This window comes from Hippoglossus hippoglossus, chromosome 21 (genome assembly GCF_009819705.1).
Source record: "Hippoglossus hippoglossus isolate fHipHip1 chromosome 21, fHipHip1.pri, whole genome shotgun sequence".
Lineage (NCBI taxonomy): Eukaryota > Metazoa > Chordata > Actinopteri > Pleuronectiformes > Pleuronectidae > Hippoglossus > Hippoglossus hippoglossus.
The window spans coordinates 14,240,332-14,267,161 of record NC_047171.1 but is presented as its reverse complement, the minus strand read 5'-3'; the positions used below and the strand labels follow the sequence as shown (position 1 = coordinate 14,267,161).

The 26,830-nt window shown below is 41.3% G+C and overlaps 2 protein-coding genes across 2 annotated transcripts; both read right to left on the bottom strand.

Annotated features, from left to right (window-relative positions):
* Window positions 1-206: 206 nt before the first annotated feature.
* dct (dopachrome tautomerase) lies at window positions 207-5,211 on the bottom strand. Its single transcript, XM_034574609.1, has 8 exons — window positions 4,426-5,211; window positions 4,029-4,328; window positions 3,511-3,611; window positions 2,647-2,813; window positions 2,334-2,513; window positions 2,108-2,243; window positions 1,525-1,723; window positions 207-621 (listed from the first exon to the last, which is right to left on the bottom strand). The coding sequence occupies exons 1-8, from the start codon at window positions 4,799-4,801 to the stop codon at window positions 446-448; spliced, it is 1,635 nt and encodes a 544-aa protein (XP_034430500.1). The 5' UTR covers window positions 4,802-5,211; the 3' UTR covers window positions 207-445.
* A 15,592-nt stretch (window positions 5,212-20,803) lies between these two features.
* sox21b (SRY-box transcription factor 21b) lies at window positions 20,804-24,173 on the bottom strand. The gene is made up of 2 exons (XM_034574603.1): window positions 23,905-24,173; window positions 20,804-23,742 (listed from the first exon to the last, which is right to left on the bottom strand). Exon 2 carries the CDS (start codon window positions 23,722-23,724, stop codon window positions 22,984-22,986), a length of 741 nt encoding a protein of 246 aa, XP_034430494.1. The 5' UTR covers window positions 23,725-23,742; window positions 23,905-24,173; the 3' UTR covers window positions 20,804-22,983.
* Window positions 24,174-26,830: the final 2,657 nt, after the last annotated feature.

Genomic DNA, 26,830 nt, shown 5'->3' with positions numbered 1-26,830 from the left:
AGGGGACGAGGAGCTAGATGAACAAATATGCCTTACTGTTTTTCAGTGCAATTAAGATGAATGCATTTGTGTTTTGTTACTGTTCTTGAGAATAAATATTTATTAAAAACATTCCAATAGATTTTTATTCGTGGCGAGGGTTTAAAAAAAGCACATATACAAATTCTTTACATTTTGCTACGTCGGCTGAAAAGATTGTACTCAATTACCAGTTCAGGTACATGTTTATTTTTGATTGGTTTCATTTGAAATGTGCAGTAAGTCAATACTAATTTTTCAGTGGATCGTACAATTCACATTATTATTGTTTGAAATTAGCCTTAATATCTACAAAGTACAAGAAGCACTCATTTAAAAATGATTAATATTTATGTCTTGCTTCAGTGCTGGGGTTGAGCAGAACATTGTAGAGTGGCTGCTCCATCTCTCCGGCAGCAGGTGAAATCTAGGCTTCGTCTGTGTACTTCCTATTCGTGAAGTCTGCTTTTATTAAAGGTTCAAAGCCTCTGTTTCTCCGCTGACGCAGGTAGAGCACGAAGATAAGGAGAAGCGCCAGGAGACCGATGAAGACTCCCCCAAGAGTGGAGCCCAGCACGAACGCAGTCGCTCCGCTGTCTGCGTCTGTGAACATGAAGCACGTGGAGATTAACATGGAAACCTCGTTTTTTTACTGCAGGAAATAAAACATCTAAATATCATTTGCGTTATTAAAGCTGGATGTTTAAAAGTGTAGCGCCACATAACAGAGAGAGATGGGATTGATTTAATGTCTATGAACCAGTATCTATGATTTAAAAACTAAATTGAAGCAGAATTCTGTGGTTTGCAACAAAAATATCCAATTAGTCCATTTAAAGACTGAACTGCACAACAACAGAGGGGTAGTGACATAAGCATGTGTTTGCTCTTAAGGAAAACCAGGATGATTACAGTATTTATCAGTGCTCTACTCTGTTGGACAACTACAGGCTGGCAGCAATACGTCTGAATATTAGGGGGGGGGGGGGGATTTGAGAGTTAGGTCATAATATTACAAAAATGTAGTCGTAATATAAGAAGAATAAAGTCTTAATATTATGAGAATGAAGTCACGTAGTAATTTTAGGCTGCCGCTCGTGATAGAGGAGTTTCAGAGTTTTTAATTATCTCAAAGCATTTTGACTCTTTTCTGCTTAAATTACGACTTAATTATTGTAATGTTATGACTTTATCCTCATTAAATTATGACTTAATTCTAGTAACATTGTGTCAAAAATGTTGTTTCTCTTCATAATGGCCCAAAAACTTGAATAGAAAGAGAGATGCTTTAATCTGAGGTCAGAAGGAAGTTAAATAGTGGACAGAGCCAGATTAGCTGATACCTCCTCTTTCCTGTCTTTATGCTAAGCTAAGATAACTGACAAGCTGTAGCATGAGAGTGGTATCAATTTTCTCATCTAACTCTCAACAATAATATAAAAATGTTCAGAATTCCCCAAAATGTCAAGCTGTTCCTTCAAACCCGTCCTTTTAACTCTTGCTCACCAAGGGCGATGGCGTAGGAATATCCCAGCTGTTCAGATGTGACGTAGATCTCCTCGTTGGTGATCGGAGGGAAGAAGGGAACCATGTTGTAGTCTCGGTTGTGACCGATGGGCGCCATCTCGTCCGGGTAGGTGGAGTTAGTTGGCGCAATACTTCGCATCCACTCGTCGAAAATGGCATCGGTGAAAGTGTGGAGCACCTGCGAGGTCAAACAAACATCACAGGGTTATTTTTAATAGTAACAACAACTCCACTGTGGCATGTCACCATAAAACCATTAAATGTCCAGTGTGTAAGATTTAGGTGAAAGGGATCTATTGGCAAAAATTGAATATAAAATATTCCTAGTGATATTTTCACTCGTTTGTGATCATTTAAATTGTATGAATTTTGCTTTATTTACCCTAGAATGAGCTCTTTATATTTAAATACTCTATATTTACATCAGGAGCGGGTCCTCTCTACAGAGGCCGCCATGTTTTTTACAGTAGCCCAGACTGGACGGAAGGGGAGGGGTTTTCAGCTGCAACATGTAACTTCATCACTAAATTCTACACACTGAACCTTTAAGGCAGAGTCTGACCAGAAAGATGGGGTCGTTGGCTGCGGAGTGGGACAGAGAGCTGGTTCCATTGAGCAGGGAGTGGACGAGGTTGTGAAGGTTGTTGACCGAGTCGTCCAGTTCTCCGTCGGGTTTTTCGTACCCTTCAAGTGCATTTCTGTGGGTTGCAAGGCGCAGTGTGTCGTCAGGGCGAAGTAGCAGGTATGAATTTTAAAACGATCATTGATGCCCAACAGCGGAATTATACCTGAAACTAAAGGAGGAGTTGGTGAAATACGGAGGGCTGTCGAAGTCTCTGATTCCAAGGCAGCTTCTGACGTCATTCATCGTGGGCAGAGACATGTTGCTTTGCTCCATGATGCCTCTCTGAATGAAGCCCTCGCTGGTGCCGTTACACAGAGTCACCAGGCGATTGTAGTCATCCAGACTTCAACGGGAAAACAATTGAAACATTAAAATGCTTGACGATATAAAAACATACTTATTAACATTTATTTCACTATAATCTTATCAACAGTTCTGGTGTTCTTTCTTTTGTGACTGTGGTATTTTGTGCTGACCTGTCGCACACCACCCCCCATTTAGAGAATCTGGACTGGTTGCTGATGAGAGAGGGGTTGTCTGGGTGTCGGCCGCCGAGCAGCGAGTCGGTGCACACGTCACAGTCATTCTGCCCTGTGGCAAAGTTCCAGTAAGGGATCGCAAAGTTCTCATTGCCCGTCAGCCCCTGCAAGGAACAGACACATGATCATTTACATTATCAGATGATCCTTGTGCGAACTCTCCTGTTTTTTCTATTTCCTGTGTATGCGGTCTGTCATCTATCATTCTCTCTTTTTCAAAGATTTTTAGATATAGATAAATAATCATCAAATAGTAAGCATTTAAAAAACGTTTCATCCTCATTTCTTTTTTCTTGAAAAGGAAATAGAATTTCTTTAGGCAGGCATCTGTTGCTTAAGGCAGTAATTCACTTAATAAGTTAAGTGAGGGAGTCTCTGTGATGTATTTGTGTCTTTGACACATTAATAATAATAGATATGCTGCACAGTAAAGTCATTTTTTTAGAGCTTTAACGTATTTTTACATGCTTTTTATGTAACTACCAGCATCATACCTCTTATACATCAGACACTGATTAAACAATACAAAATACAGTGTTTAACAAAAGCCCAATTTAGGATTTAAACTGAAGTGCAAAGTCAAATATTATAATGCAAATAAATAACACAATAAAAATGGGATAAACCCAAAGTGGGGGATTTTATATAAATCTTAAATATACATTTTATACAAAGATCAAAGATGTACTTTACATTCCAAACCAACTGTTTCAATAATCTTTGTCAACCCAAACATATTTGAGTAAAATAAAACAAATAAAACCGTGTAATAGCCTGTTTTTCTCTGAAGATTTGTCGTACCTGCAGCTCTCTCTCCAAGCTCAGAAGGTGATACCTGTGCCAGGTGATAAACGCTGGACCTTTGTGGGAGAAGTCAATGGCTTTGAATGGGCGACCAGGACCTGCAGGAAGATGAAGTGTTTGATGAGCTCGTCTTTGTGGGATTCAGAGGAAACGAATGACTTATTTAGCCTCGTGTTAAAAAGATAATATTAGAGAAACAGTTCTTTCTTAAATAAATGATGAGACAACAACAAATTTTCTCTTTTTTCAGTTGTTTGTTAACCACACAACAACGTTCATAAATACAAAGTAATAGAATCCATATTTCATTTAGAAGAAGAAATGGGACAATATGTAAAGATTCAACTGTTCAATAAAACATTTCAATGAAATGGTTTTAAATTGTAAGAAAAAATATCAGTTTCCCTACTCGCATCTTTACCTAATTTATATTGCTAATATTCCTGATATTATCATGTTGTTATTTAAAAAATCGAAACGTTTTTTAATCAAGAAATGTGAGCGCGATCATTTACCAAGAAGAGTGTCTCGCACTGAGTAGTAGTGTTGCCACACAAAGAAGTCGTAGATGGAGATGTTGGCAATCTGTGGCTCGGTTCCGTTTGGTCCCAGGAGTCCCAGCCAGTGTTGGGTGGCAATAACATAGTCTGGCTGGATGGTGGTCTTGGCCAGTTCCAGGGCGTTGAGGAACTCCTCCACCTCCTCGGGGGTCAGGTCATGGAGGTTCTTGCGCACCACTGGAGCTTTCCTCTGGTCACAGTTTGGACCAGTCCAGCCAAACTTACACTGGCCACAGTCATGACCTGCAAAGTTACCTGCAAAACAGAAAGGAGTTTCATGTTTTAGATGATCTAGTTCAATCTACTTTTACTCACTGTTTTAGAATCTGGATGAAACTGAAGAGCAACCCACCGGTACATCTGCAGGTCTGGTTGAAGAATTTGGTGGGCCACCTCTCTCTGTCGTCCACATTTCTCAGTCGGTACGGTCCTCCCCAGGGTTTGCTGTCGACTCGGACCGCAGAGCAGCCCCCTCTCCCCGACAGAGAGCCGCACACGTTGGCAGGATCAGAGCCCAGAGCAGGGCAGCACTGCTTGGACTGGATCCCCTCCACCGTGCAGCATACTCGTGGAAACTGGGCCTCTGCCGGCTCAGGCCAGAGGAGTAAACAAAGAAAACCAAGACCCAGGACGTTCTTCATATTGCACCTGCTTGTTTCCTCCAGTCGACGGTGACGGATCGGTTTGTAGATCAACTTTGCAGAGAATTCGTTTCCCCAGATGAGCATAGAATCGCACTCGGCTACGGAGTGTGTCTTCGAATTAGACTCAGTGGTACATCGGTGGAAAAACAGCACTTAGACCCAGATCATGTTGTGTTCCAGTTGGTTACATGCACATTAAGAAAGCCTGTAATTTTTGCTCTTGCTTTTGTAGGGCTGGGGGGGATTAAGTCATTAGTCTTGTGATGATCACCTGACAGCCGAGCTGTGAGCTGGACTAAAGAGCTGGCTGCCTGCCTGCGCGCCCTGGAGGGACCACTGGCTTGTTGCATGGCTACTTTGTAGCAAAAGACTAAATTGTGTCACGTCGTAAATTAGAAGCTCCGCAAGCTTCCATTGACCCAAACGTTTCATCCGCTCCTCAGCTGACACCCTCTGCTGCAGAGCGTGTCAGGTGAGGAAAGGACAAAGTAGGACTTGTGGGACTTGACGTCCTAGTTTAAAACATCAACAACTTATCTCTCACACACCGTGATATATTTCAGTGTAAAAAACTAAATGTACATTAAATAACCTCATATACAAAGTGTTCAAACATTAGTTTTAAGAAACTAATTAAAAGATGCTGCTTTGTCTGATATATGAAACACATATGACATAGTGTAGAAATACTCTGCAACACGTTACAATTCTTCATACAAGAGTTTCCATGTACTTAAAAGTAGTAGTAGTAAAGTATTTGCATCAATTTTAATTAATTTAATGCCGTGTGGTGTGTAGCTGTTCCCTATACCCTAGTAATATTAACTTCTTAACCTATAATACTACATCATAATTAATACTGTGATGATATTTTGTAATGTTAATCTCATTTTGAAATATAACTATAGTAATTCAAATTGTCAAATACATACAGCAAAGTACAATGTTTATCTCTATCTATCATTTAAGTGGAGTAAAGGAGTAGTAAACTGAAATACCACTAGAATTACAAGTATCTCTGTATTTAACTACACAGTGGTACTTTGTTCAATTCTGTCACTACTCTTGATCCAAACTCCTTGATCCAAACTAAAAAGAAACTAAAAATATGAAACTTCCCTTTAAAAGCAGTGAGTTTGAAGAGTCAGAATTCTAGTAACTCCCCGAAGGCAGAAGAACTGATTAACTGATAGTGATGTTACATAACTGATCATATTGTGGCAGAATGACTCTTTCATCACAGACAGTAATAGAGGTTTTCAGGGATTTAGACATGAAGGACACACACGGATTTCGTAGATGGCCTCTGTTGTGTGACTATCTGTGTGCATTTCCTATCAATAATACATGAAGTTCTGTTGATAAAAATGTTTTTAAATTGGAATAAACCCAGAGGAGGCATTGTGTATAAAGGAGAAGTGGGACATGGAAAGTAATAGGGTTCAAATGCACAGATTTTGTAGTGTATGGTCGAGGTGGATTGACTTCATCCGGCCTATTGGACAAGATTTTACATATGAGATGTGCATAACTCAAATTCTACTATTCCTCCTGTTTTATTTTGTTTTGTTCATAGTTAAGGTTGGTACCAGAAACTGACGCCTATGAAATATGCAAATATGAATGTGTCAGCGTCGCGATCCACAGGCGAACTTAGATAACTACTAAAACTACCAATATATAAATGCAACGTTTTTTTTTGTTGTGAATAATTATATAAAGTAAAACATTTGTAATTGTCTTTGTAAAAACCATTGGGTGCCAATAAAAAGCAAATGAATAAACCAGCTGATTTCTTTCTGTGTCCCTGTCTTTCTGTGTCCCTGTTTTATTTTTTGACACTCACACCATATAGAGAAATAAAGGACTGCCCACGCATTCACACTCGAGCATCCATGAGGTTTGCACTTGTGACGTAAAAACCCAGATGATCACTTGCTCTTTTGTTTTCCCTCCTCACTTCCCTGTAGAAAGGATACAGTCAGATGCAGACTTTTTCTCAGAAGCAGAAAACTTCAAACCCCATTTTATATCATGATGATGCCTGGGCTGGTCTGTTCAACCCGCACTCCTGATACATTCCAGAGGCTCGGCATGTGACCACTGACGGTTTAACTATATGAAGTTTTTAAGATTAAAGGGGGTGGGGGGGGTGCACTCTTTACTCTTTACTTTACCTTTTAATGCTTTACAAGTACAGCATTAGATTACTGAGACAAAATCCAGAGTAAATGAAGAGGAATGTTTTCTGTATGGTTCAAAACATCACCTATCAAATGCTACAACACATTTCTGCTTGGTTAATATTGTCTATAAGGGCCAAACTAAACATCATGTTCAATATCAAGAAATACTTATTTCTGAGGTGATTACGTTTGGAGAAAATTCACAGATTCAAGTCCAATGTATCTTTAAAGAGGTAAAGTACCAGACAAACCTAAGTATGTATCTGGAGCAGACGTAAACACGGCCCTGTGAGAAAATTCACGTGTGACCACCGAGTCTTTTACACAACGGGTCCTGTGTGGTTCACTGCACTCAACAGGATTAGTGAGCAGAATTCCTGGAAGTCAACTGGAATGTCTCTGTAAAAACAATTTCACATTTTATTTCATAAAATGAGTCTGCGGGCGTGTCAAGAGATAAAAGCGAACCTTCTAATTTCATTGTTGCTCATCGCGGTCATGGCTCGTCATCCGGAAGGAAAATGCGATGTTCTGCGTTGGAAAAGTAACGTAATCCATTTCGAGGCAGTACGGGAACTTAAAACAAATCCGAGACGAGATAAAAATCAAAAAGCACCAAGAGAAAAAAACAAACTCACTTAAAGACAGATTTAGATGAAAAAGCACACCTTCAAACAGAGTACATGTCTTATTGCGTTACACATATCACTGACTTTTGTCCTTTAACAGTCATGTCTTTGGAGATGTGCTCGATAAGTTCAGTTTTAACTTATTTGCAGCAAATAGTCTTTATTCCAAAGTTTTCTTATTCCAAACAAAACAGAATTAGTAGATAAGTAGATTACTTAACTGTGGATTATGGTGGCAGTTTTAGATTTCGTAATGTACTGAAAATGATGACAGAAGAAAAATCTCAATATCACAGAGCTTGCAGCAAACATAGGTGACTCATCCAACCTAGTTCAGCATCTTTTCACACCGCTGCCAAGTGAACTGAACCAAGTGCAATACCATTCTAACTGTGGACTATCATCATGTGCAATACCTGACAATTCAGTCTATTCATTTGTTTTTTATATGTATTTATTAGACTGAAATGTGTCCACTTTGTCTGTATGTTATTATCTGCACCACTGAGACACTTCATTTGATTTTACACTGTGTATTGCCAATGAAGGCATTGATATTTTTGATTTCTGTTATTTGAACGACCCAGAACTGACGTCTACAACATGTGCAGATGAACAGAATCCATCTTTCCTAAAGAAACACAGGATGGTGCCAGAGAGCCATGCAGAAATAAGCTATTCTGTTTAATGGTATGCAAGACGCTGTCTGTGTGAGCGAAAAATATGTCTTATAATAAGATATTAGAGGTGTTAATAAAAAAAACGAACTGGAAGCTTCTTGTGACCTGTTTCAGAAAATCTGACTCAGAACCAGCTTACTGCCGATATCATTTATTTTATATTTCTACTGTCATTACAAAGACGATCATGGAAAGAGACCATGGGAAACTCATATATTGCAGGAGTGAATTTGATTTGCATATCACTTACTCATTATAGAGCTTTCACTATTATTTATTTTCACAATGAGTTTCTGTTCTCAGCTTCAACCTAAGGATGAGCATAATGGTCCCTAATGCATCTTTGAAGTGGGACCGATAGAAATGCTCTTTCAACGCAGATGGAGGCGTAATCTACTTGTTACCATGTACCTGGAGAAATGAATCAATTTCCTTGACAACTTTGCAAATATTGCACTCAACCCCTTTCCCACTTTGCATAAGTTTTATAGGAGTATGTGTTGGCTAAATAATAGGAGGCCTTTTAAAATTTTCAATTCAGACCACTTCAGCTGCATCTGCAGAGAGCACAGCTCTGTGTCCTAGAAACTGGTGAAAACCGACCACTTTAAATGTTTTTCCTTGTTTTGTATTTTACGTTTTTATCAATGGCATGTAATGTGAGGAGCCACTTAACAAATCCTCCAGGGCTTCGGGGCTTTTCTCTTCATATTCATCTATCAGCCCATATACCAATTCTTAAGTATGCACATATTCTTCAAGACTGAAAGAAAAATGGAGAACAGGTAATGTATTCCTGGTTGTAGATCAGTCAAATACAAATTAAATCATAATTATAATAATGTTTTATGATTATCATTGTTTTAGATACAAATTAAAAGATCCTATAGTCTAAAAATGTAGCACAGGTCAAATGACCACCTGTACATCATATGTGTGTGACGATTTCATGACATATATTTAACAAATTCATTTACAAAATACACAATAATTGTAATCATTCCAACATTGAGAAATTTTTTGAAATATTTTAAGATGTCCTTTCTTACAGTTGTCAAGAACATGTCCAAATCCACAGCCTTCTCACCACTGAGTATTATTCTATTAGCCAAATGTATTCGCTTATTTATTTTTGTTTATTTGCATTATATCTATTTAAAAATAACGTTTTTGCCTGAATAACCTTGTTATGTAACAGACTTTCTCTGTTCACATTCCCAAACATCACAGTGTAAATCTCCAACAATAGCCACAGATGTGTTTCCAGTGTCTTATTTATATTTTCTCCTGTTTTTCCTGATTAAAATGTAGATGTCATGTAATAATGTTTCTAGCTCTGGAAGTTTCAAATCATCACGTTTTATCCATTTCGTGCCCATGAAAAACGTGAACAGTGTGCACAAAGGCAAACATGAGCAATGGTTGCAGTTGTGTTTCTCCTTTTTGTTCAGTTTGACAGTATTGAACACGTCTAAGAGAAAGTGCCACCGTGTGAGGGAGCTGCAGTATCCGCAGACAGTAGCAGGGGGCAGTCTTGCTGTTCCTGGTTGGCCGTGGTTCAGCGGGATGACTGGCCTGAACCGTTTGCATTTCCTTCAGGATGCTCCACCAAATATGCCATGAAATAGTGTCGGATTGGACATCTTTGTACTTTAACTGTCACCATTTCGAATCTCAACCATGCCGAGCGGTGACTGACAGTATATGCCGTGGACTGGGTGGTATGTGGTCTTGTGAAATGAGCAGCCTGTATGGAGTTTTAATCCTCTTTAAGACTCCTATCCATCTCCAAATTAATATCTAGGGGCCACGTATCCCGCTGCACCAGTTTGTGCTTGTGTAACCCACTTCTCCAGCAAACTGATCAAATTATTCACTGGAAAATAAGATTAATAGGCCTAGTTCTGCTGTAAAACACGCTTCAGGTCAATTATTTGGGAGATTCCGAGGATAAACTCATTACGCTATTTAAAGCCAATTCAAGGACATGCAGCATGAAGAGCTGTGTTGTAGATTAATCGCCACTAAAGGTCAACATGCGTTCAAATTGACGGAGATGCTATCCGTTATCCATCGGTATGAAGTGCAAAGTATATGTCGAACCTATAATGCTCATTACATGCAATTAAATGGGTCGGTCCTAATTACTAATCAGTCTCTTGTACCATTAGAGATGGAAATTAGAAAATACAAAACAGACCCCTGGGCGTCATTTACTCGGAATATATCGCACTCTCCTGTTATACTAGTGTTGGCATTTTGAAAGTGACGACCCACAACTCTGGAGACTTTTAATACTTTAATATTCCGACGGCAGGAGTCTGACTTTTTATCGCTCGAGCTCAAATCTCAGGACACTAAAAGAACAATTGTTCGCGAATATAACAGACCAGTGTGATACATTTTTGTTCAGCTGGCTCCCAAAAACAACAAACAAACAACAACAAAAAAACTATACTGTTTATATTGCTATGCCCCAATCAGAATATTGGCTAGACCCTTCAGTGATTCTTTCTTCAGTGATTCCCGCCCACCTCTCTGGCAGCTTACCGATTTACATTTGAGCATAATGCAAGCATTAGAGGAGGCACAAGGCAGCCCTGATAAGTTACAAAGTGCTCCAGGGGTAAACCTCGTAAGAGAGGGTTTGGAGTTATTTACAGCGTTCAAATCCTTCAAAAATTCATGTCTGGAGGATGAGATTGGTTTTGCAGTTGATGCTTTGCACACAAAGCAAACACAATACGCACGGAGGGTGTTTAGCCGTAAATGACCAGATGACATTAATTCTAATTGACTGATCTCATCCCATGCTCAGGACCAGTGTGTGTGATGCTGCTCAGGACACAAGGGTCCTGTCAAGGCACAATGTTTGCTTGTATACACAAAGCCACAAAACAGAAACACACGAGACTGGCTTAGGAAATGAGGCACACAGGCGACTAAAAATGATTTTTAAATGCAATTTAATTTTCAATGAAGCAATACTTAAGTTGTATGGCATTTTGTATTCACAGATATGTTTTGATTGTGCAATGCCCATAATGAGAGTGCTCCAAAATTGCAAAGCCATTACAAAGGAGGTTAAAGGCAATGGAATTCCTCCTTATCACAAATGCTTTCTGTACAGTTGTTCCATTTGAAATGCATTTAATTGCAAATAGAAAAGAAGAGAGAGAAAGCCAACAATGCGAGGGGCTGAAGCATTTTCCTCGTCTGCTTTGAGTGAGCGTATTCAAATCTAAGCGGGCAGACAATGAGGGAAAGGAATCGTGCTCTGAATAGCCTCTCTCTCTCCTTTTCATTCCCAGGCCAATCCACAGCCTTCCTCTTCTCTGCTGTTAGGGGCGGGCTCTCCACTCGCAGCTCAAACTTCCTCGCCACTGTAGAACACAACACATCCACCTGATCGCACAGTGGCGGCACACATGTAGGCACCATTCATCATGTACCTGTGAGAGACCTGTGTGGGAGGCCAGGGTCTGTAAATATGACGATCATCAAACACATACTCAAAGTCAGTGTTGTGCTCTCACACAGCTTTTCACCCACTTGTTTGACAAGGATGCAGCTCCTCACTTGAATCGGGCCCTTCCTCGAAAAGCCATGGCCAAGCCTTGACCCGGGGATCCCGCTCCCCAGTCGTTCCACCGAGGGGAGGAGTATCTGGGCATCGTGGGGTACAAAGTGCTTGAAGCCTGCGCCTTTGTTGGGGGCAAGCTGGGGGAGAACACCCCCAACAGATATGCTGACAGTCTCATGGGAGCGCGAGACGAAGTTGAAGCAAGAAAAGTGCACCCTTCAAACTTTCCAGTGCAGTGCTAGGAATTCTATTTCTTCTCAACAAAGATTTATACATATTTATACAAGCCCAAATACTGATAGGAAGGTGGCAGGGGGAAAAAAATCTTGGAATTGCAGAGGTAAACTATATGTAAATGCCATAAAGTAATAGACTTGTAGTGCAAATCACACCATTTTATCTTTAATTTTGCTTTCGTACCCTCCCCACTCCCCCCCATCCTCTTTCCTCTGGCTTAAAGGTGCATCAGAGATATGCATTTAAGCATATTCAGAACACGGGGCGTGAAATTAAATGTGTGGCAGAGTGAGAAAAATATACAGACGCTGGAGATGCCTTAAAAATAGTCATTTATGCAGATGGAGAGGAGTGAAATCATTTGCAATGGGATGACCCTCTCTCCAAGCATTTCTCCCCTCACTGTTCTTCCCTAATCTTGCACTGTATCTTCATTTTTCATTGAACTCGCCAGTTTGCTGCTAAGCAGCCTTGTAGATAAGGCAAAGTGCTAAAAGGAGACGACAGAAGGAGCTCAGTGGGCCCGTTTCTATTGCACTTTCACCCAAGGCAATGGGCAGAATTTAACGGATTCCTTCCAACATATGTTTTTGCCAGATAAGTAAACAGTGTGTGTCGGAAATGAAAAAAAAAAGCATTTGCAATTTAATGACATTACAGCTCCCAGCTTAGCCCGCCGTGCTGCGAGGCGAGGAGCAGAGAAAGGGGAGAGCGGAAGAATGGAACCGGGTGTCATCAATGTTTTTTTTTTCTTTTGCCTTGCAAGAAGCAGCACTGAATTCTTCTTATTCTTTTCAAACCCCTTCCCTTCTCCATCCCTTCCTGCTATTTTGTTCTCTTGCCCATAGTTTCCTCGCCTTTGTCAAAATGAAATTATCTATTATTTTATTCTGAAAAATTGCTATCCCCGTCATTCTACCCTCTCCAACATCTGATTCTCCCAGATTTTCTGGGCTAAAACACATCCACCCCGGCCACGGTGCCCTCACTCTCTCTCTCTCTTTCTCTTATATTCTCTGCCTCTCTCTCTCCCTCGCCCTCCTCCCTTTCCCTCCTTTGTCTGGCTTCATCAAAGTGCAATAGATGCTTGGCACAATAAAGAGGAGCAAGTCTCCATGTTGTCATAACATTCAGGACCTAATATGAGGACCAGTAGAAGGTGATGAGTTGGAGAGAGAATCACCTCCGAGTCTATAATTCGGCGGCAGCGAGCGATCCATCCATCTTATGTGAAACCCAGTGGTTTTCCTCTTTTCTCCCTGGCGGCTCTCAGGCAGCTGCCTTATTATAGGAGGCTAATTGTGCAGGAAAGCAGATTATGAGAGTGGTAGGATGTACTCCTTGACCATGTACTAATGTGATGACAAGTTTGGGGACCCTCTAAGCAAAAGGCGTCGCACGCCAGGGCACTTTTGGCACTGGCTATAATCTGCCTTTGGTATTAACCCAGCAAACCGGCTTGTTTGAGTATGGATCAATCGCTCGCTCATTATTTTTACAAGAAAGCTTTATATTCAAGGCGCTTTGCTGGTGTTGATCTCTCATTAACCATGCTATGTAAATGCACTGGCAATCCCTGTGTAAGGGATACGTCACCCCAGGGCCCGGGCTTGCAGAAGCATGTTAAGGAAAAGAAGGGGCAGGAAATTTGGGTCAGTCGCCGTCGCCAAAAGTTGAATTTCAGGTTTCGCTCAAAGCCCCCTGCTCAGCTTTTCTCTTTTAATGTGTTTTTGTTTGGTGATGTTGTGTTTTAAATGTCAGCCCCGGAGCTGTCCAGCAATTTAGGAGGCACAAAAAGCCCCGTCTCAGTGTTGCTTCCAAGTGTTCATGTTACCTCTGTTATCGCTGCTGGCTGCAACATTACACACACACACTTCATTCTCCCGTGGTCTTTTATCACCTCTGAGTGTATTGACTGTACAGGTAAAAGGTTAGATAGGGTCAAAACCCAGTGATAATATTACAGGACAAATAGAAGACGCCTGATCCCCCCGCGTCGAGTGGCGATGTTGCGTTATTAGCCCGGCTGCCGCTGAGCTAACGTACTTATCTGAGCAGAAAGGACCTGACATGTGACACCGGCGCTTGAATCTGCATGAATTGAATTAGCTGTCAAGATGCATTGTGCGTCAAATTAAGGGGGGAATATTTCAACTTGTTTACTCATTTCTCACATACATATACAAACATCCGACAATTCATGGCGCTCAGACGTCTCTTTGCCTGACAAGAGCTCACGAGCCACGTGGTACGAGAAAAACAGAGGATGCTGCCATATTTGGCTCCGTCGTGCACGGGCACGGTGAATGACGCAACAGGAAAGTGAGCCTGACAGCAGCAGGCATCGCTTGGCGTTTCTTTTTTTTTTGCGCCCCACATACATAAATCTCTTATTATTGCTCTGTGTTAGCGATGTATATTTTTACACCTGTCTGAACTAATATCAAAGTGCAGGGGGTTTCTTTTAGAGATTCAAGTTCATTTGTGTCTCCTGGAAGAGTTTGTATGGGTTCCATCTCTTTGAGGGGGGGGGGGGGGGGAGAAAAAAACATGGTGCCATTCCCAGGTTTCATTCCATTTTGAAAAGGACTGTCAAAGGGCACTGTTCCACTTGACCCATTTTAGTTCTCAGACAAACAACTCCAGTGAGCTTGAATTTACATATTGAAAGTTCCAGACTTTGCTGCCATGGATGTGTCATACGTGGCAGCAGCAGTAGCAGCAGCAGTAGCACCAGCAGCAGCAGCAGCAGCAGCAGTAGCACCAGCAGCAGCAGCAGCAGCAGAAGAAGCAGCAGCAGCAGCAGACGACAATGTGATGTGCTTCTATTCTTCGTTTGCGCCGCACTTTTAATTGCTAGTGGTAACTAAGACAGCCTGAATAAAAACCATGTCTCTTACATGTGGAATAATTAAGGAAAACATTTAGAGATGAGAAGCTCTCAGTGGCTCAGAGGGAGCACACACAGAGAGAGAGAGAGAGAGAGAGAGAGAGAGAGAGAGAGAGAGAGAGAGTAAAGGGACAGAGATGTCTCTGTGTCTGCAGGTACTTCAGCGGCTCCTAGCCTTGTAACATTTTTGTTTGCAGCACAGTGAGAGTGAAGGCCAGACTTTTGATTGCTTTCCCCGTCTCACATCTTTTCATAGATCCCCTTTCTTCCTGCACAGAGGCAAACAAAGCGAGAATAAATGCTCTGTTCAAAAGCCATTACCTTCAGTGTAGCCCACATTTGTGGTAACAAAGAAGATGGAAAATTTCCCTCGACACAATATGACTATAGGCAAAGTGCGATGGTGTGGCTAAAGAGTATGGCATGTCTGAAGGACCCCTGCATGTGATATCTCGTGGGACCATTCATAATAGATTTGTTCTGAAGACCTTCACATTGCCTCCCAATTAAGGTATGAAGTCATGCTCCTTCATCAGTATAACTAATGGCACGATTCACGAGGCGGCCATGTTTTCAGATTAAAGACGTGTTGTGCAAGTGTTGGATTTGCTGCTGAATATGATAAGGCGGTCATACGAATTATTGCTTTGCTGTCATCCAGCTACATGCATTCGTGGTTCTTTATGTGTTGTTATTATTAAGGCATCTATATGGTTGTTCCAGTGCATTACACCGTGGCTAGAAAAAAGTGTGTGGGGAAGAAAAAAATAATCTGACAGACATGAGATCAGTGTCAGCTCTACTAGAACAAGCACCTTACACTTTAAAACTCAATAACAGCCATGAGGAAATCACCCCTGTGCCGTTTGGACCGGCGTCCCTTTAGCAGGAAAGTGCGGCGAGCAGAGCGACAAGCAGTCCACCAAATCCCAGTTTCCATCCACCGAACGCATTCTCCAGCACTCCAGCATTTCGGTACACAAAGATTAGTTATGGAGCGACATATCATTTGGCAATGATCTATTTTGCCACTGTTAATTACAACAAGTCTGCAGAAATTTGACTGCTAAAACCCCCGATATCACAATGCGGGGTGTGAATCCCAAATCAAGCTTTGCACGCCATAATCCTGTTAAAATGTAATAAATAATCCCTGTGAGTTAATGTTGGCAATATTTCATTTTAATAAGTTCTTGTAAAATGGAGGGGAGAGGGGGGGGGGGGGGGGGGGGAATTGATGGCATTATAGCTCACTCATTTCAAGTGGGGTTGTGAGTGTGCATGAGGAAATCATTCCTTCTCATTAAAGGTGCAATCTCCGAGCCCCCCAGATCTTTGTTGTAATAACTGGGGAAAATAATCTCTTTTATTGATAGGCACATGTAGCAGAGAGTATGCCAACTGACAGGTACTTATCTTTTTGCCTGTGTCCTGTGTTATAGAAAGATATAATTCTTTGTGACTTCTCCCCGGGGCATCAGCTCTTCAACTTCATTATTTCTACTTATGATAGATATATATATATATATATATTTTTTCTCCTTGAAAACCTGAGAATTAATACGAGAGCCAGCAATCTCTGCCAGCGGTCATTTGGAAATGGAACAAAAAATGTCATGTCAGTTTAAAGAACATATTTTAAGGCTGCTCACTGGCATTATTCTAATTTATTGATGGATTCATAGAATAATCCGGTGCCTCATGTTTCGGGTTATTAACTTAATGATTTGCAGCTAACAGCTAAAGGATATTTTTTTTTAAGCAGATCTAAAACATTGCCAAACATTTGATTGTGTCACTGCACAACATATTGACTCAAAAGTTTCCGTATTTATGTTTGTACATAGTGTTCTCATTTTGTATATTTTCCAAACCAGCCTTTGTAACGTCTGAACGTGGCTTGTAAAATAATAATCCCATTGAATAACACTGGATATGAATGTGGAGTTATTAGTGCAATGAGTTCCTTTAGACAGCAGTGGGAGCTTTAGAGTTCCACCGCCTCTCTCTTTGCAAATTCCCTCCTGCCTTTAAACTGACTTGGAACAGACATCCTCAGGTTGGTCTTGAGAACAACTCTCAACACTGTTTCCACTTAGGTGTTCAGAAAGACTTTTAAAAAAAAATTCAGAGGCGAAGGTTAAAATCTACAGAAATTCTTGAAATTTGGGAGGTCATGGATATTGGCTTTTTGTTTTCCTTTTTTTTCCCCCGCTTAGATGAGTCTGATGAGAAAATGTAACTTCTGTGTTTTGTTGACATTGGCTTTACTTCCTCTTTGTTTGCAGACCCATAAATCCCAATGTCATATGTGCAAGAAAAATAACACTAAAAAAAGCGCAAAAAATCAATTCCCCTTTTTTTCCCTTTAAATATTTTCTTTTCTTCTGACCTTGTGTGTGTGGAGAAGGACTGAAGCGGTAACCCTTCCCTTTAACTGGACTTTTAGAAACAAGGTAATAAACATAAAACACTCTTATTATAGACATATTTTCTGCTTTATATATTTTATGGGTTTATAGAAAGATATTTAATTTATTTGCCAAAAGTCATTATTTAGGGTTAAGACTTTTTTTTTTATGAACAAACCCTGAATCTCTCAAAGCAAAAATAAAACTGACTTTTTATTTTTGTGATGGATTTTTGTAGTACGTTGTGTCAAAAATCCATTCTCTGCAATTTTAAGGGTTTTAATTCATGAAGTATTAAACTGAATGTATTATTTTAACTACTCAAAAACAACACAATGTGGTTGACACGGAAAATCCTGTATTCTCCCATCAACGGTGACATCCCTAAGTGTTTCCACACACAGAGTACGATTTCATCATCTTCAGCCAGGGTGTCGAAATAAAATACGTTTGTTCCTCTAATATAAAAAGTGCTTTAACGTGTATATTAACACATAATAATAAACAATTGTATTGTTGCTGTAACAATGGATGTGTTAATGCCAGACATCCTGGCAGACACCCTGAGTGCAGTTCCCTCGTCTCACCTGCAAAACTCATGATTACCTCAACTCCCCCCTCGGCTCATCACCACCGCCCGGCTGCCCCCAACCTAATTCAAGCGTTCCCTCTCTGAACTCCAGCAGGGGTCCATCCACTTATTGCATTATGTACTATTAAACAAACTTGCACTTCTTAACAGCAGAGTCAGACTTCAGAGGCTGTGTGGCATGTTTATGGGGATGGACTTGTACAGTACACAGAGATTTCTCATTTCTTTTGGTGACCTTGGGCACAGTGACATGTACGGGTTTTTTTTCCAAGCTTTGATTTGCCACGTTCAGGTGTTGCGGAAAAGGTGCAATGCAAGATAATTTTGGCTTTTTTTTTTTTTCACCCCTCCTGGGAGCATAGAGGAGTAAGAAATACAGCAGCTCCCACTCTGGAGATTACAGGTAATATGGCACACAGCCTTCATAAACATTCTTGACCCAGCCTGATCATACAGATATTGCTCGGGGAGAGACTTTTCACACTTTGATTTGCCTAAAATGAGATGGAGAAGCCGGTGATCAGACTCTTTGAGGTTCCTCACTGAGGGGCCAGCGCTGGCTCTGTATCTCGCAGCGTTGGACACATGCACACACGTGCTATGACAACCGGGGCGAGCGAGAAACAGACTCCTGCAAACAAACTGCGGAAAATATCCTCAAAGAAGAGGTGATATTGATGTATAATTCATGTCAGAGAGAGAGAAAAAAATACTGAAATGATCCATCTCAAGCCATTGAAGCCAGGTGATAATCCACATGCTTGTGGGGCAGCCCTGGGCGAATTAGGGATGAGGAAACCATTGTACGTCCCTCTAAGGTCAACATGAGTTGAACCGGTGATACATATGTATGTTAATTTGCCTAATCTCACTTCTACAAATGTCTTACAGGCACATAAAGGGTTTAACACTAAGACATAATGATATCAGGGCATCAGACGGGGGGAGCTTATGAAAACATGAGGCAACCTGGGCTTTAAATGTGAAACCTTTGTATATGAACTGTCAATATAACTAAATAAAATGCACATTTAAAAAAAGGAAAATATTGCTATGGATTTATTTTCTTTAAAAAAAATAGACTTAATTCGTTCTTAACTCGTATTTCATCTGTAGTACAGTTAAAAGATGTATGCTTTCTGTTTTAATCACATCTATGAGTTTAAAATACTGCAACATTTTCTGTGCTTTTTTGCATATTGTGATATTTTCCCGAAATGAATAAAGCTTTTATTAAAACTTTCATTATCATTTCACAACTTCACTCCCTTTTTTTCGGAATTAAAGACACATACATGTAATATGTAGGTTAAATTATAAATACGCTGGTTTTGCAGGAGGAGACTTTATCGCTCATAATCACTCATTAAATCTATTTCTTCCATCCCTGATCATCCTGATGACAAGAGAAAGTGTAATTGATACAGGCGTGCTGCTATATAGGTTTTTTTATAAGTTATAAGTGTTTACAATTCGATTGAAATCTTTATTTAATTTAAACAACACATTTTTTGTGTTTTCCAAGAGTTGCTCAGCACCTTCACAACATTTATTTTTTACACCAGGGCCTGATGCTCATCACTATACAACCATTTACAGTCACTCATCATCTAGTCATTAATAACACTGATTCTCATGAGAGTAAATGTGTTGTTATGAGAATATTTTGATTCTGGACCAATGTGCAAGTGCATGTGAAAAAGTAAACCTGCAAAACGTATTTGTGAAATGAGATGAAGGAATTCAAGAAAAGCCAAAGTGAAGGCTGACAACCAAAAGACATGACTTCTGTTCAGGGTCTTTATTTGGTTTTGGTTTAAATAAACTTTTATACAAGAATTACAAAATGATTTCAACCTTCAGTCTTAACCTGCGATTCAGATTTTACACCCCCCCCCTCCCTGTTGTGTTGAGTATATAGGAATTAAAGGAGAGAAATATTTCATCAGAAAAAGTTTCCTCCCCACTCGTCTCCATAGTTGCATGTCCACCTTTCCCACTCAGCTCCCATCTTGGAAGAAAAAAAACAAAAAACATAGGCTATATCTATTCAAAAGGCATTTAGTCCATTTCTTTCTTGGCCGGTAAACCCATTCATCAATTGTTCTGGCTTGTAGATTGCATTCTAATGCTAATCTGGCGTGTTAAATATCTTTTTGTTCCCCTTTCACCGTTTTGTCATTCAGTTTATCCAGTTCTGGCCACCCATTTTATTTATTTATGCGCCTGCTTCCATTCATGCGCTCATGTATTTTTTATTATGTTGTTTCACTGTCATGCAGTGTCAACTCACTCTATTCACTGTGGGCTACTTGAAGGGCTCGCAGGGACAAAGCGTGTACACATTGCAGTGCTATTCACTCCGGCCAGCTGGATCGGCTGAGAAAAAAAAAAAAAACCTTGTGAAAAGAAATCCTCCACAATGGACACAGAAGAAGTGCACAATGCTAACAGTTTTCCAAATACCACTGATTGCTTTCATCACAATGAGGGAAAGCAGCCGCTTTTGCTGAGCTCCACTTCAACAAACAACACTCTCACAAAACCTCCCAACCCACGTTTTGTTCCCAGACAAAAACTCCTCGACCGTCTAAACGCTCCCAGAGTTGAAAAAAAGTTCTTTCAGCTTCCCCCCCCCCTCAACCAACCCACCCACCCCACCTCCTTTCTCTTCTTTTTCCTTTCTCCTCAAGGAAAAAGAAAATATAATAAAAAAAAAGGGCCAAAAGAAAGAGAAAGAAATGGCCACTGAACTCATAATGCAAGTTCTTTTATGCAGAGCTCTGTGTTTTAATCAGACACAGGCTGGATTCACCCCCTTTCATGACACCTAGAATTCATTTCAACAACCTGGATTTTTTGTTTTTTTGTTTTTTTAATTTAACACAAATCCATTTCATTTTCTGGCTCAACAAAACAAAAATACACCAACGATTTGAATTAACGTAAAAACAAAAATTACTGAAAGAAAAATAACCTTAACATTTTTTTGAATATTAGAAAATGAAGTGTAAATACCACCAGTTTTTTTAATTTTAATTTTTTTTTTTTACTTCCATGAGGCTGTAAATAAATCGCACTAAAGGTCACTTGCGCGTTATTTTCGGGGCCCAATAAGAAGGAAGTTCCGTGGAGAGAAGTGATCGGGGCGACACAATGGAGAACATAGCGGTGAAAGGGTGTAATTAACCGTGACGGAGATAATTATCCCTGGACTGTCCAAATTAGTTTTGCATAATCGCTCTGATCCTTATGAATTAATCTCTCAGTGTAATCTAGGAGGGAGGAGGGAGGAGAAGGGGGGGGGGGGGGGGAGCGTTTGCTTAAATAACGCGCATTACGCGAGAGATCTAATGGTGGTGAAAGTCAACGTGCACGCAGCAACACACACACACACACACCATGCACCTGTCGTGCACGTGAGGGCGTGCACCCCCTCAGGACAGGTGAGCATTTTTAATTATAGGCCTAGTAAATGCGCTTTTTTTTTGTGCCGACTTGGGAGCGCACAGGTTGTTTTTTAAAGCCCCAAAGACGTGTGTTCTGCAGCAAAAGCATCCCTCTCTCCATCCCTCTCTCCCTCTCTCTCTCTCTCTCTCTCGTACTCCCTCTTTCTTCCTCTCCTTTTTTTTCCTGGGAAGCGAAAGCTCAAGAGTTTTATCTTCCCCCATTCACGATTAAAATTGTGATAAATAAGGGGTTTTCTTTTTTTTTTTGGCTCTTGATTACAATGGGCTGATTTAGATTTCCTCCCCCCCACCACCACCCACCCACCACCACAAGTGATGCCATTCACAGCGCGGACAAAAGCGGCCTTTGGAGGATACCTTACACTTCACCTGGACCGAGGAGCAGAGAAAGAGAAAAGATAACAATCTTGTTCATCTCACCAAGAACTACAGCCTGCGATCCCCTTCCGTTTTTTGTTTTTTTATCAATCCGAAGACGCTTTATTGTGTAGTCCTTTTTTTGCTCAACAAGTGAACAGTAGCAATAGGTTTGAAGTACAGAACGGAGGTTAAAGAAAACACAAAAAAACATAGAAATTCCATAAGAGTTAGATAAAAATGTTTTTCTTCTTCTTCTTCTTCTTCTTCTTCTTCTTCTTCGTCTTCGTCTTCTTCTCCTCCTCCTGCACACGATACCAGGAGTTGTAGAGTGAGGGATCAAGAAAAAAATAAAATTGAGAAGGCTAAACTCCCATTTGCATTTTTAAAATGTTTGTACTTTTCTTTAAACCCGAAAGTTTGCAATGCACTGGAAATTGAATACCACCTTCAAAATAAATTACATCCGTCTCATGTGCAAATATTACAGAACTGGTATTGTCCTCTTTAGAAAAAAAAAGAAAAAAGAAAAGGTCTGGGTTCACCATAGATTCCACTAAACAATAAATATTACAGACATCTATAAAACGGTTTAAAAACTCAAAATATACACCGGATTTCTAGGTTTCCTGGCCCTATGTCTCAAACACTAAGCCTATAACGGCAAATAAACTAGAGTCATTTTTATCTGTACACATTTACAGTCACTCAAGAGAGAGGATGGAGCGGTGGTGTTGTGACAATCCTCCTTGATCCATGAATTAGACCCCTACAACATGACATCTGAGAGGAAACGCGGTGGTCCCGTGATTGACAGTGTCATTGGAGGCTACAGGCTGCAGCCCTCGGTTCCAACGGGCTCAAGCAGGTGCAACTTGCAAAAACAAAAACAAAAAAAAAACGGTAGAAATCGACCACCTTTCAAAATGAGTTTTCACAAATTGTTCTGATGCCCCTTCCTCTCCAACGTGTGCCGTGTGTGTGTGTGTGTGCCATCCTCCAGTCCTTCCTCTGCGCGCACACAGGGGGACGGCTGCGTAATAATAGATTAGAGAGTTCTCTAAATAAGCATTACCTTAGATAAAGGCGTTAATCAATGTACATACACATGTGATATCTGAGACGACGAGCACTTCATCACATGTACAAGTTTGTGCATGCATAATAAAACTCTTGCATGGATAACTTTTTTGTTTGAATGAATTTCTTATAGAAGTCCAAACTGGCCCTATCATAACGCCGCAGCGTACGCCGGGTACGGTTCAAGTTGAGGTTTCCCCATCCCGGGGAGCAGAATGTACGCTAAGGGCGGCTGGAGTCCCGCTGAGGGCCAGGCCGAACAGTTACAGGGGATCATGTAGCCCGGGTTTCCAGGGGACGGGTGTGAGTGAGTGTGGGCGTGCGTCCCGCCACCTACACTCCCGGCGAACGCCGCGGCGGCTCCCGGCGGGTAGCCCAGCGGGGACGCGTACTGAAAGGAAGGCTGGGAAAGCTCTGACATCTTGGATCCCAGGTCGAAAAAGGAGTAAGGGTTCGCGGACATGGACGGGTTGAAGAAGACCCTCGCCGCCGCGGCCGCAGCAGCCGCCGCCGCCTTGTCCGCGTGCCCCATGACGGAGTCGGAAAGCGCTCCCATGGAAAGCCCGCTCACTTTGAGCGCGTCGTGCTCCCCGAGGTTGTAGGGCATGGGGAAGGAAAACTTATCTTTCTTCATCAGAGTCTTGGGCTTCCGTCTCGGTCTGTATTTGTAGTCTGGATGCTCCTTCATGTGCATCGCTCGCAGCCGCTTGGCTTCGTCGATGAACGGCCTCTTCTCGGACTCGGTGAGAAGTTTCCACTCCGCTCCCAGTCGTTTGCTGATCTCGGAGTTGTGCATTTTGGGGTTCTCCTGGGCCATCTTCCTGCGCTGGGCTCTGGACCAGACCATGAAAGCGTTCATCGGGCGTTTGACGTGATCCATTGGTTTAGACATGTTGGCACAAAAGCGATTCTAGAAAAAAAAAAAAAAAGACAAAAACGCAGTTTAAAATAAAAGAAACCCAAAGACTAAACAACTTTACGCACAGCAAATCCCAAACAAAAGTTCTGGACGCTCATTCAAATTCACTCCACAATCCACAACAACCACAGCTCGCGTTTCGCCTATACTTACTGAAAGAGTTCAGTTCCTCATCCCTCCGTTGTACAATCTGCTGAAAAGTACAAGTGGCTGCGTCCTTGCGTGCGCTCAGCTTATGTTTTCTGCTCCATGGTGGCATCCATCAGCGAAAGCCTGTGCGCCTTTAGCAAAGCGGGGTGGAGGGAGGGAGAAAACACACGGTCCTGTCGCCTGAGACTGTCAACAGCAGCAGCGTTTACGCAAGTGGATGACAACTCCCGCTCGCCCCATGTGAAATACGAGGATTTGTGTGGCAGGTAGTGAAAGTGCCGGTGGCGCATGCGCAACAGCAGCAGGACGCGCATCCCAGTGTTGAGCGATTTTTTTTTTCTTTCTCTCCCTCAAATCCCACCCCGAGTTCGAAAAGAAAAGGCACCTCTTCATTATTATTATTATATATCTTTATTAAGGGCGTTTGAACTCGGAGTGGTGACCTCGCCTGACGCCTGAGCTCATTGGTCTAATTTGGTGGATTATTGTTTATTCTAATGAGGAACGTGTCAAAATGGAATTAGGCCTTTTTCTAAAAAAAAAAAATTCAATTGCTCTTCTTCACATGGATGAAGGAGGGAATGAGCCTCTTTAACACACACATCTTATGAAGGTGGCTGCAGCACAGTCAGGGTGCATGGATGGAATCTGAGTCATCTAACTCTTAAAAAGCAGTTGCCCCCTCTTTCTTTTCCCCCCCTCTTATTATTAAAAAAACACTTGTCATTACACGCCTAATCACCACTTCCTCTCTGTTCCATTTGTTTAATTGACAATCTCACAGGCTTGAATCGGCTGCTGTCACTTCTGTCCCTTCCCTTCCCCATGGGTGGCACTGCCATTGGGAAGAAAGAAAAAAAGTGGAGAGTGTGTGTGTTTGTGTGTGTGAAAGAGAGAGACAAGAAAAAGTAAAGGAACGTCTTCTTTAATTTTCTAGATATTGTGGCATTTTGGCGTAAATACTAAAATGCTGAGGAGGTCTGAAGTGTTTCTAATCGCGCGCGGTGGAAATTAATTACTTTCCTGAAATCCCCCCTTTTCACTTTCACTTCAAAGGACCTTCCCAAGGGCAGCGAATCGACAACTGGAATTAGGTTGTCGAATATTCAACTAAGCAATTACAGCTATCTGCAGGACTTGTTGAGTAAATTGTAGGTTTAAGTGGTTTGTTCTCGCACCTTCCCCGTTGTACATAATTATATACAGTGCATGTGTATGGAAAAAAAAGAAAGAAAGAAATAAGAGAGGAGGCTGCATGGAACAATATCATAAATGAGGAATTAGGCTGTAGGTCGATACAAATGGATGTCAAATTCAATTCATGCACTGTTGTTCTTTTTTATTTAACAGTTCAGCCTATTTAGGGAGAGTTTACCCAACATGGAGTTATTATTATTATTATGAATAATAATAAACGTTGGATAAATAATAGGCCCAATAACATGGGGTGTAAGTTGAGTGACGACCAATTCCACTGAAATTGTGCGTAATTTCCAACAGCGCCCTTAATTCCTGCTGCGCGTAAATGTCCCGTTTAATGTGGATTTTTTTTTCTTTCTGTGAACTTAAAAATAAAGCTGTCTGAGTGAGGCACCATTCTTTTGTCTCAAGTACCTGACAAGGTGAGGATGATCCACGCCATGGAGAAAAACAGACAGACCTGCTGCTGCAGCCTGTATAAACTCTGTAGCCGCAGCATCTCTCGACACCGTGCGCGCCTCTTTGTCGGCTTGTCATTCCCCTCGATAACATTCCTGCAATGACGCGCTCCGTGCTCTCACTCCGCAGGAGCATCTGCCTCTCGTGACACAAACCTGGGGGGAGAAAAAAATATATATATATGTGCCGTGAATTATGTGAATAAGTTACGGCGAAAAAGTTCATATCTGGAGTGGACCGTCACAGGTGCGTAATTTTGCGCACATGCCAGAATCTAAACTGGCCTGTTTGGGGTATTTCTTAATTTCGTATCACTTTCCCTGTTCTATTATTTTTATTGAGTACAATTTTTTAATCACATCTTCTCACTGTCTCACCTTCTGCCTCAGTGTGTTTTTTATTAACATGTGTTTGAGGCTATTACATGATGATGATGATGCCTGGGCCTGTAGTTGAGGCTGCAGCATGAACAGGAGGTGAATCCACCCAGTGCATTTCCTACTCATAAAAAAAATGTCAAGATTCGTTGTATCTATTGCAAAAATAAATTTGCAGGGAGAGAAAACATTAATTTATCCAATTTAGTAATTTAGCTGAGATTAGACTCAAATAATATTAATGTAATAATAATAATAGTAACACCTCCTGTCTGTGTTGCCCCCCCCCCCCCCCCCCCCCCCCCCCCCTCTTTTCTTTTTTTTTTTTTTACAGATGCCTGGGTGTTGAAAATAACACTTAAATAATTCAAGATGAGTTAGTGAGAGTGGGAGAATTACCTGCCGATAAAACCTGAGTCCAGCCTCTGAGACGGAGCCAGCACTCCCACCTCACAGCACACGGTTGATAAGACTGAATAGAAAAATATCATGCAAATAGAAGGCAGACAGCAGCAACAACAAGCCCACGGGGACATATTCCTATACCCCGGCAGAGATCGCACACAGTTCACTCCAAAGTGCTAAAGCCATCACTCTGAAATAGGAGCCCCTGGAGGTGCAAGAATCTTCATGATAGCAGCACCAAACAGTTTATTCGCTCCCCAGCACTCCACATAACTCTGGGATAAAGCAGAAACAAATTATGGAGAGGGTTGATGAGGATCCCTGGATAATCCCAGTTTGTATAAAGAGGCCCCGTCTATAAAGAATATTGCAGGATGTCTACTTCACCTCCTCTTTCTTCATGAGGTGTTCAGTGTTATTCTCCCGTTGGAAGTGGTGGGAGGGGAGTCAAGTTTTAAAGTAAATTGATTTCAAGGGAACACAGGTTG